The sequence below is a fragment of the Pleuronectes platessa genome, unplaced genomic scaffold, assembly GCF_947347685.1.
Source record: "Pleuronectes platessa unplaced genomic scaffold, fPlePla1.1 scaffold_116, whole genome shotgun sequence".
Lineage (NCBI taxonomy): Eukaryota > Metazoa > Chordata > Actinopteri > Pleuronectiformes > Pleuronectidae > Pleuronectes > Pleuronectes platessa.
The window spans coordinates 78,557-90,260 of NW_026519171.1; the positions used below are offsets into that span (position 1 = coordinate 78,557).

The 11,704-nt window shown below is 42.8% G+C and overlaps 1 protein-coding gene across 1 annotated transcript; it reads left to right on the forward strand.

The window, feature by feature from the left end:
• Positions 1-2,759: 2,759 nt before the first annotated feature.
• On the forward strand, positions 2,760-11,319 carry LOC128436463 (uncharacterized). Its single transcript, XM_053418192.1, has one exon. The coding sequence runs from the start codon at positions 4,217-4,219 to the stop codon at positions 10,112-10,114; it is 5,898 nt and encodes a 1,965-aa protein (XP_053274167.1). The 5' UTR covers positions 2,760-4,216; the 3' UTR covers positions 10,115-11,319.
• Positions 11,320-11,704: the final 385 nt, after the last annotated feature.

An 11,704-nucleotide genomic window follows, 5' to 3' on the forward strand; every position in this document is an offset into this window, starting at 1 on the left:
TTATATTTAAATATTTTTTTTTGTAAAAATGTTTTAATATTATTTTTATTTATGTGCGCAGCAGGATGTGCGCCCCACAGAATTTGCGCCCCACAGGATGTGCAAGCACAGTTTTTTTATTAATCTGATTTAAATATTTTTTTTTGTAAAAATGTTTTAATATTATTTTTATTTATGTGCGCAGCAGGATGTGCGCCGCAGGATGTGCGCCCCACAGAATTTGCGCCACACAGGATGTGCAAGGACAGTTTTTTTATTAATTTGATTTAAATAAAAAAATTGTAATTTGTTTTTAATATTATTTTTATTTATGTGCGCAGCAGGATGTGCGCCGCAGGATGTGCGCCCCACAGAATTTGCGCCCCACAGGATGTGCAAGCACAGTTTTTTTATTAATTTGATTTAAATATTTTTTTTTGTAAAAATGTTTTAATATTATTTTTATTTATGTGCGCAGCAGGATGTGCGCCGCAGGATGTGCGCCCCACAGAATTTGCGCCCCACAGGATGTGCAAGGACAGTTTTTTTATTAATTTGATTTAAATATTTTTTTTTGTAAAAATGTTTTAATATTATTTTTATTCATGTGCGCAGCAGGATTTGCGCCGCAGGATGTGCGCCCCACAGAATTTGCGCCCCACAGGATGTGCAAGGACAGTTTTTTTATTAATTTGATTTAAAAAAAAAATTGTAATTTGTTTTTAATATTATTTTTATTTATGTGCGCAGCAGGATGTGCGCCGCAGTCTGTGCGCCCCACATAATTTGCGCCCCACAGGATGTGCAACCACAGTTTTTTATTAATTTGATTTAAATATTTTTTTCTGTAAAAATGTTTTAATATTATTTTTATTTATGTGCGCAGCAGGATGTGCGCCGCATGATGTGCGCCCCACATAATTTGCGCCCCACAGGATGTGCAAGCACAGTTTTTGTATTAATTTGATTTAAATATATTTTTTTGTAAAAATGTTTTAATATTATTTTTATTTATGTGCGCAGCAGGATGTGCGCCGCATGATGTGCGCCCCACATAATTTGCGCCCCACAGGATGTGCAAGCACAGTTTTTGTATTAATTTGATTTAAATATATTTTTTTGTAAAAATATTTTAATATTATTTTTATTTTATGTGCGCAGCAGGATGTGCGCCGCAGGATTTGCGGCCCACAGAATTTGCGCCCCACAGGATGTGCAAGCACAGTTTTTTTATTAATTTGATTTAAAAAAAAAATTGTAATTTGTTTTTAATATTATTTTTATTTATGTGCGCAGCAGGATGTGCGCCGCATGATGTGCGCCCCACATAATTTGCGCCCCACAGGATGTGCAAGCACAGTTTTTGTATTAATTTGATTTAAATATATTTTTTTGTAAAAATATTTTAATATTATTTTTATTTCATGTGCGCAGCAGGATGTGCGCTTCAGTATGTGCGCCCCACAGAATTTGCGCCCTACAGGATGTGCAAGCACAGTTTTTTTATTAATTTGATTTAATTATTTTTTTTTGTAAAAATGTTTTAATATTATTATTATTAATGTGCGCAGATGGATGTGCGCCGCATGATGTGCGCCCCACATAATTTGCGCCCCACAGGATGAGCAAGCACAGTTTTTTTATTAATTGTTTTAAATATTTTTTTTGTAAAGATGTTTTAATATTATTTTTATCTATGTGCGCAGCAGGATGTGCGCCGCAGTCTGTGCGCCCCACATCATTTGCGCCCCACAGGATGTGCAACCACAGTTTTTTATTAATTTGATTTAAATATTTTTTTCTGTAAAAATGTTTTAATATTATTTTTATTTATGTGCGCAGCAGGATGTGCGCCGCATGATGTGCGCCCCACATAATTTGCGCCCCACAGGATGTGCAAGCACAGTTTTTGTATTAATTTGATTTAAATATATTTTTTTGTAAAAATGTTTTAATATTATTTTTATTTATGTGCGCAGCAGGATGTGCGCCGCAGGATGTGCGCCCCACAGAATTTGCGCCCCACAGAATTTGCGCCCCACAGAATTTGCGCCCCACAGGATGTGCAAGCACAGTTTTTTTATTAATTTGATTTAAATATTTTTTTTTGTAAAAATGTTTTAATATTATTTTTATTTATGTGCGCAGCAGGATGTGCGCCGCAGGATGTGCGCCCCACAGAATTTGCGCCCCACAGAATTTGCGCCCCACAGAATTTGCGCCCCACAGGATGTGCAAGCACAGTTTTTTTATTAATTTGATTTAAATATTTTTTTTTGTAAAAATGTTTTAATATTATTTTTATTTATGTGCGCAGCAGGATGTGCGCCGCAGGATGTGCGCCCCACAGAATTTGCGCCCCACAGGATGTGCAAGCAAGGTTTTTTATTAGTTATATTTAAATATTTTTTTTTGTAAAAATGTTTTAATATTATTTTTATTTATGTGCGCAGCAGGATGTGCGCCCCACATAATTTGCGCCCCACAGGATGAGCAAGCACAGTTTTTTTATTAATTTGATTTAAAAAAAAAAATGTAAAAATGTTTTAATATTATTTTTATTTATGTGCGCAGCAGGATGTGTGCCGCAGGATGTGCGCCCCACAGAATTTGCGCCCCACAGGATGTGCAAGCACAGTTTTTTTATTAATTTGATTTAAATATGTTTTTTTGTAAAAATGTTTTAACATTATTTTTATTTATATGCGCAGCAGGATGTGCGCCGCAGGATGTGCGCCCCACAGAATTTGCGCCCCACAGGATGTGCAAGCACATGTAACCCGGTTAAAAATATTAAGTAATATAATTTCTTCCAAGCATATAAATAGTGTGATTAAAAAGGTTGAAATTCATTAAAATACTATAGAAGTGTTAAAACAGTTAAAAGTATATATTATGTGTTTATTGTTTTATTTGAAGTATAATGTATCTGTAAACGTAATATGTACCAGCATGTATGGGGTTAATTGAGATGGGCCGGAACCTAACCTCTGAGGTTGTTTCGGGACGGAAAGAAAAGGGGCGGAGCGAGCAGAGAGAAGACACGCGGAGTATGAGGAAGAACAGTAACGAAAAGAGACTGTTGTACAGACGTTGAGTGACCAAGTCGTGGAGGCGTTCAACCCGGACTCTCCAGAGGACTCAGTGGTGATTTTCCTGTGGGTGTGAGTGGATTACTCAAACCGTGAGGACGACGTGAAGCTAGAAGCTAACACAGCGGCTAGTTTAGCTCACAGTGACTGTACGAGTTAGCAGCAAGCTACCTATTCAGCAGTGACTGTGGGGAAAGGAGCGTGGAGCTGCAGACGACGAGCGAACACCGCGACATCGGCAGTGACGGGGTTTCGTTTCCTCCGGACGGATCTTCTCCTCAACTCACCTCTTCTCCAACCACCAGCCCATCCCAAGCGACATCCAGGCCTGCACCGATGCACTAAAGGGGTACCCAGGTTTATTTGAAGTAAAGTAATAAGTGCCGGCTTTAGTTATCAGGTGTGTGGGTCCACATATTGCACTTCAGTGAATTTGAGTGAATTGAAGGTTCTGCATTGATATTTTTGGGTTAAAAAGTCTATTGATATCTGTGAATATTTGTGATAGTGTTTCACTAAAACAGAACAAAGGATATTTTTATTTACTGTGTTTACCTGAAAAGAAGAAACAGGGTTATTTCAGTTATTACATTTTTTGCAAAAGAGGTATAATTCCTTTGTTGTGTTTCCTGTGAAAAAAGGGACAATTCAGAGTTTTTACCTTAAAAAAGGGGAATTTATTGTGAAGGTTTAACGACAAAAAGAACATTTATATTTTTATTTTATTGTTATATTGCATTAATCATTGCATAAGTAAATAATTGAGAACTTATTTTCTTAAAACCGTGTGTGGTGTATTTCATTTACTTACCTTTAATACACAGAGACCTGAGGGGTGAACATCTTTATGAAAAACAGGTTAAAGGTGAATTTATAAGTAAGTTAAAAACAGTTCATGTGTGTACTTTAAAACAAAAAAAGAGAGATTCAAAACTAACATTAAAACTGAGTTAATCAGGGTTAAAAATAGTTGATAAAGAACCCAAAAGCCCTGCCCTTATCACCATGACTACCAAGGGGAGCGCTACATAAAATGGAGGCACCGCTGGGAATATTTTGGATTTCTCATTAAAAAGAAAAAAGTTAAAGCGTTAAAGGCAAAGTAACTAATTAAAGTGCTAACCTAACTTACAAACAGCATTAACATGGAAAGAACAGAACTAGTGTCAGAGTTAAAACGCTGGTGCCGTGGTGAGGGTTTGGATGAGACACATGCGATTATGACCATCGTCCCAGAAGAAGTAGAGATCAGTGCAGTTGAAGCAACACTGGAAACTATCAAGTCTTTTGGACGAGTGCGTGTCCGTGGGAGAAACTTCAGTGCAAGACTAAACCAACGGATGGTTTTGTGTGAGAGTAAAGAGACTGTGAATGAAGAGAGTGTTCCTCCTGAGGTTAAACCAGATGATGGTGGAGAGGCGTGGCCTGTTATCATCATAGGAAAGGCTCAGGCAGCTGCCGAAGAGTTTAACAGTAAACTGAAAGGGTTGCTGCAGGCTGAAGGTAAAACAATGGAGGACCTCCAATCATTATTCCCCAGTACACCCCCGCCCACTAACTCCACTGAATCTATCCTTCGCGCTGTTGGAGATTTGTTGGACAAGACAACTAAGCCAGCTGATGGAGGGAGTTATGGTCGACTACGCATGTTCTCGGGAGCCCTACCAACGCTGCCAGGTGAGGAACCATTTGACCATTGGCTAGAGCAGGCATGGCTCATGGTGGAGGAGACTGAATGCTCTGACAGAGAAAAAAGACGCAGAATTATTGGAAGTTTAAAGGGACATGCACTAGAAATTGTGAAAGCAGTGCGACACACACATTCTGACGCCAGCCCAAAAGAGTACCTGGAAGCTCTTGAAAGTGCTTTTGGAAGTGCTGAGTCCGGTGATGATCTCTACTTTGCTTTCAGATTAATGCAACAGCAAAAAGGAGAGAAACTGTCAGATTTCCTTCGACGCTTAGAGAGGTCTCTAGCCAAAGTGATTCAACGAGGTGGTCTTCCTGCGAGCTGCATGGACCGAGCCCGACTGGAGCAACTGCTAAGAGGTGCTATCGATTCAGACCTGATGCTGATCCAGCTGCGCTTGAGAGAAAGAAAGGCTGTACCCCCAAGCTTTCTACAGCTTTTGACTGAGATTCGTGCTGAGGAAGAGTATGAAACTTCTAGAAAGAAGCTCAGCGCCTCAGTACACCAAGTGCATGTTAATCAAAAAGTGGATACAAGGCAAGCAGAGATCCAGAGTTTAAAGGCGGAAATAAAAGAACTGAAATCAATGGTTGCAACAGTGGTGACCCAATCCACTCCAGTCAAAGAGGATTACAGGGAGGCTACACCCATCCATTCACCGCCTGGCCCCGAGAACCGACAGGACGCCGAGCTGGCTGCATTGAAAAAACAACTGAAAAGACTAAAGCAGAAAACTAGCAACACGATGTCTGAACAGGACGCTGCAGTTTCGACCATGGAGGCTTCAAAACAATTCTCCAACTCACCCAAAGGAACACCGAAAAAGTCAGAGGAGAATTTCTGCTATAGGTGTGGTGAGAGCGGACATTTTGCCACCAAGTGTCACAACCCTGAAAATCAAGCCAAGGTTATCAGAAAGCTAATTCATGCTTTAAAGATGACAAAAGACAAACAGCAGTCTGGTGGTTCCACCGCCAGTGAAGTAAACTGTGGGGTCAAGAAAAGTGCAGTTACCGCATCGGAGCCGGCTGGCATCCCTGAAGGCTTGGTTGGTCCACCCAGCATCGTACCTGTGAAAGTAAATGGACACTGCTGTGACGCCTTGTTTGACAGTGGGTCACAGGTTACCATTATCTTCGAGTCTTGGTACCAAACCTACCTGTCTGATGTTCCCATACGCCCTGTGTCTGGTTTAGCTCTGTGGGGATTAAGTGAATCCGAGGGCAGTTATCCCTACCGTGGGTACGTAGTGGTCGACGTTGAATATCCAGCAAAGGTAGCAGGTGCCGACCAGACAGTGACCATCCTTGCTCTTATCTGCCCCCAGCCCAGAACTGCAGACCAGACTCCGGTCATTGTGGGGACCAATGCCAGTCACATTCGACGTCTTGTGCAGCAAAGTAAAGACAACGGCATCGACATCACACAGACACTGGGGATACAGTGTTACAGAGACAACACAACCACAGCCCTGGAAGAGGATGATGATATCGGCTGTGTGTTATGGCAAGGCCCTGGCCCACTGACTCTGCCCCCTGGTGGTGACTGCAGTGCAGTCTGTAAAGTCGAGTACAAACACCAAGTCGACAAACAGATCCTGATGGTGGACTCGTCTCCCCTAACGCCACTCCCTGCTGGTGTGCTACTTCAGCCAATGGTGGTGCTCAGCAAAGACGTGAACGTCAGCCATTTCAGAATCTTGGTCCAAAATGAGTCCATGACAGAGACAGTCATACCAGTGGGAACAGTTATCGGGCATATGTATCTGACAGATGCAGCTACTCACCTTTCTCCGTCCAAGACAGCTGACAACGAGTTTGACCCGAATCTGATCAACTTTGGAGACTCACCTGTCTCTGAGGAGTGGAAACAGAGACTCCGTCAGAAGCTATCCACAAGGTCTCAGGTGTTCTCGCTTCACGAATGGGATGTCGGATTGGCGAAGGAAGTAGAGCACACGATCCGGATGTCAGATCCACGGCCTTTCAGAGAGCGCTCTCGTCGCCTGGCCCCAGCTGACCTGGAAGACGTGAGAAAGCACATTCAGGAACTGTTGCGTGCGGGGATCATCAAAGAGTCTCGTAGTCCTTATGCATCCCCAATTGTGATTGTTCGCAAAAAGACTGGAGCTGTGAGAATGTGTATTGACTACCGATTGTTGAACAGCCGAACAATCCCCGATCAGTACACAACACCCTGTATCGATGATGTGTTGGATTCGATGACCGGAAGCAAGTGGTTCTCCGTTCTTGATCTGCGGAGCGGTTATTACCAAATTGCTATGGCTGAGGAAGATAAGGAAAAGACGGCATTCATCTGTCCGCTGGGGTTCTTCCAGTTCGAGAGGATGCCGCAGGGGATAACTGGAGCCCCAGCCACCTTCCAGAGATTAATGGAGAAGGCTGTGGGTGACATGAATCTGCTGGAAGTCCTTGTCTACCTCGATGACCTGATTGTATTTGGCCGAACTTTAGAAGAGCATGAAGAGAGACTTCTTAAAGTTCTTGATTGTCTGGCAGAGGTTGGATTAAAAATCTCGGTCGACAAATGTCAGTTCTGCCTCCCAAAGGTAAAGTACCTTGGACATATCGTGTCGGCAGATGGAGTATCGCCTGACTCATCCAAGATAGAGGCAGTTACCACTTGGCCACAGCCTACGCACCTGAAGACTCTTCAATCCTTCTTGGGATTTTGCGGATATTACCGCCGTTTCATCGCCAATTATGCAGCCATCGTCAGGCCTTTGTCTGAGCTCACAAAAGGCTACGCTCCAACCCAGAGGGGCAAGAAACCGGAGAAAGACAACACAAAGACTTACCGCAAAGAGTCCGAGCCTTTTGGTGAGCGATGGGACCTGTCCTGCACTGAAGCTTTCCACAAGATTATCCACTGCCTTACCCATGCACCTGTTTTGGCCTTCGCGGATCCCAACAAGCCATACGTCCTGCATGTAGACGCCAGCTTGAAAGGGCTTGGCGCCGTCCTATATCAGGAGCACAGTGAGGGTCTGAGGCCCGTTGCCTTCGCCAGTAGGAAGCTGAAGACATCTGAGAGGAACTACCCCGTTCACCAGCTGGAGTTCCTGGCCCTTAAGTGGGCGGTTGTGGATAAATTCCATGATTATTTGTACGGGGTCAGATTCACCGTACGTACGGACAACAACCCGCTCACGTACGTGCTGTCGACCGCCAAGCTCAGCGCTGTGGGGCACAGATGGCTCTCGGCCTTATCTACCTACGATTTCGATGTCCAGTACCGACCAGGCAGACAAAACATAGACGCAGACCTGCTCTCGAGGAACATGTCTGATGAGAGTTCCGAGGAATGGACAACCATACCACAGTCTGGTGTGAGATCCATCTGCAAACGAATCTGCATCCCTGGTACTGCGGGCAGTCCACCGAGGTACGTAGATCAGTTGGGAGTTTCTCCTGAATGCGTGCCTGATGTCTTTGCATTCCCGATTCACCTGGAGTTGAAATCCTTGGGACAGATGTCTAATCAGGAGCTGATAGAAGCTCAAGAGGATGATACAGCCATCCGACTTGCTATCCAAGCTGTTAAAAATGGAAAATGGCCGGAAGAAAATGGATCTAGCCCAGAGAGCTTTCGTCTTAAAAAAGAGATGGGGAAGCTAATGATGAAGGACGGGCTACTCCATCGCTTAAGCAAGCGGCCCTCCGGAAAAGAACAGACTCAACTTGTCCTACCAAGCGGGTTCAGAGAACTGGTGTTGAAAGCCACGCACGATGATCTAGGACACCTTGGTATTGAAAGAACTACAGACTTGTTGAGGAGCCGATTCTTTTGGCCGAAGCTTGCATGTGATGTTGAACAGTATATAAAGAACTGTGGAGCGTGTGTCACACGGAAGACCCCTTGTCATAGGGCAGCACCTTTGCATCACATTTCGAGCAGTGGACCAATGGACCTCGTGTGCATTGATTTTCTTTCAATGGAACCAGATTCTGCAGGCATCGGAAATGTTTTAGTGGTCACGGATCATTTCACCCGTTACGCTCAGGCGTTCCCTTCCCGAAATCAGAAGGCGCAAACTGTGGCGAAGATCCTGGTGGACAAGTACTTCCTGCATTATGGTCTGCCAACAAGAATCCACTCAGATCAAGGGAGAGACTTTGAAAGCCAGCTGATCAAAGAGCTTCTGCAGATGATGGGGATCCGGAAATCACGGACTACTCCTTATCACCCGCAAGGAGATCCGCAGCCCGAGAGATTCAACAGAACTCTTCTGTCCATGCTGGGAACCCTGGGGTGTGAGAAGAAAAAACAGTGGAGCAAACATGTTGGCTACCTGGTTCACGCCTACAACAGTACCAAATGTGATGCTACGGGGTATTCACCCTATTTCTTGATGTTTGGCCGAGAAGCAAGACTTCCCATAGACTTGTGCTTTGGAACCTCTCCTGATGGCGAAGCTGATGGTTGCCATTCTCGCTATGTAGCCAAGCTGAAAGACGACTTGCACAGGGCCTACAAGCTTGCTTCCGACACAGCCTACAAGACACATCAGAGGAACAAAAGATCCTATGACAAAAGAGTTGTATTTCAAACCCTGGATATCGGTGACAGAGTGTTACTGAGGAACTTGGGACTGAAAGGAAAACATAAACTAGAGAGTCGTTGGAGTTCTATCCCTTACGTGGTTATAGGAAAGATGCCCAACCTTCCAGTGTACAAAGTGAAACCGGAAGATGGAGGAGGAGGAGTCAAAACTCTCCATCGTGATCATCTCCTTCCAATTGGACAGTTGGTAAGAATGCCGACAGTGGATGTTGAGAACAAGTCACCAGCCAAAACAAAAGCAAGAACAAGAGCTGAGGCACAAAAGAAATCGAAGAAAGTCTTACCTGGAATACAGGAAGTTCTTCAAGAGATGCAAGAGAGCATGGATTCCTCTTCAGATGTGGAGTATTATGGACCTGAAAAATCCTACAGTACCTACCTGAAAGAAATCCTGGGAAAAGAAAGAGAAACTGCTGGACAGTCAAACCTCATCCAAAATGATGCTGATTCTTCTCAACAGTCAGATGGAAATCCTGCTGAGGACAGCTTGTCAGAGGAAGAAAGTGTGGAGGAGGAAAACTACAGTGTGAGAGAAGAGGAGGGAGATCAAGATTCTGAAGAAGAAAGTGATCCAGAGTCTGATAACCCTTGCCACGATAAGCACCCAGAGACAGTCACTAAGACAAAAGTGAGTAGCAAACCTGAAAACCGTCCAAAAAGAAAAGTGAAACCAGTCATCAGGTTAACTTATGATGAGCCTGGTAGAGCTAAAGATCAGCCTCTCACTATTATACATAGAGGAGTTGTCATTAAGATTGGCAAGAGTTAATTCAAACAAGGTCATGCACCCTTTCCACTAGTTAACGGTTAACTTAAATAAAAAAGTTCATTATGGTTTGATGAGGACATCAAAGACATTTAGAAGGGGGAGGGTGTAACCCGGTTAAAAATATTAAGTAATATAATTTCTTCCAAGCATATAAATAGTGTGATTAAAAAGGTTGAAATTCATTAAAATACTATAGAAGTGTTAAAACAGTTAAAAGTATATATTATGTGTTTATTGTTTTATTTGAAGTATAATGTATCTGTAAACGTAATATGTACCAGCATGTATGGGGTTAATTGAGATGGGCCGGAACCTAACCTCTGAGGTTGTTTCGGGACGGAAAGAAAAGGGGCGGAGCGAGCAGAGAGAAGACACGCGGAGTATGAGGAAGAACAGTAACGAAAAGAGACTGTTGTACAGACGTTGAGTGACCAAGTCGTGGAGGCGTTCAACCCGGACTCTCCAGAGGACTCAGTGGTGATTTTCCTGTGGGTGTGAGTGGATTACTCAAACCGTGAGGACGACGTGAAGCTAGAAGCTAACACAGCGGCTAGTTTAGCTCACAGTGACTGTACGAGTTAGCAGCAAGCTACCTATTCAGCAGTGACTGTGGGGAAAGGAGCGTGGAGCTGCAGACGACGAGCGAACACCGCGACATCGGCAGTGACGGGGTTTCGTTTCCTCCGGACGGATCTTCTCCTCAACTCACCTCTTCTCCAACCACCAGCCCATCCCAAGCGACATCCAGGCCTGCACCGATGCACTAAAGGGGTACCCAGGTTTATTTGAAGTAAAGTAATAAGTGCCGGCTTTAGTTATCAGGTGTGTGGGTCCACATATTGCACTTCAGTGAATTTGAGTGAATTGAAGGTTCTGCATTGATATTTTTGGGTTAAAAAGTCTATTGATATCTGTGAATATTTGTGATAGTGTTTCACTAAAACAGAACAAAGGATATTTTTATTTACTGTGTTTACCTGAAAAGAAGAAACAGGGTTATTTCAGTTATTACATTTTTTGCAAAAGAGGTATAATTCCTTTGTTGTGTTTCCTGTGAAAAAAGGGACAATTCAGAGTTTTTACCTTAAAAAAGGGGAATTTATTGTGAAGGTTTAACGACAAAAAGAACATTTATATTTTTATTTTATTGTTATATTGCATTAATCATTGCATAAGTAAATAATTGAGAACTTATTTTCTTAAAACCGTGTGTGGTGTATTTCATTTACTTACCTTTAATACACAGAGACCTGAGGGGTGAACATCTTTATGAAAAACAGGTTAAAGGTGAATTTATAAGTAAGTTAAAAACAGTTCATGTGTGTACTTTAAAACAAAAAAAGAGAGATTCAAAACTAACATTAAAACTGAGTTAATCAGGGTTAAAAATAGTTGATAAAGAACCCAAAAGCCCTGCCCTTATCACCATGACTACCAAGGGGAGCGCTACACACAGTTTTTTTATTAATTTGATTTAAATATTTTTTTTTGTAAAAATGTTTTAATATTATTTTTATTTATGATCGCAGCAGGATGTGCGCAGCAGGATGTGCGCCCCACAGAATTTGCGCCCCACAGGATGTTCAAGCA

Bases quoted from the DNA above. Each gene is read 5' to 3' on its own strand.
- LOC128436463 (XM_053418192.1), top strand. From the start codon at position 4,217: ATGGAAAGAACAGAACTAGTGTCAGAGTTAAAACGCTGGTGCCGTGGT.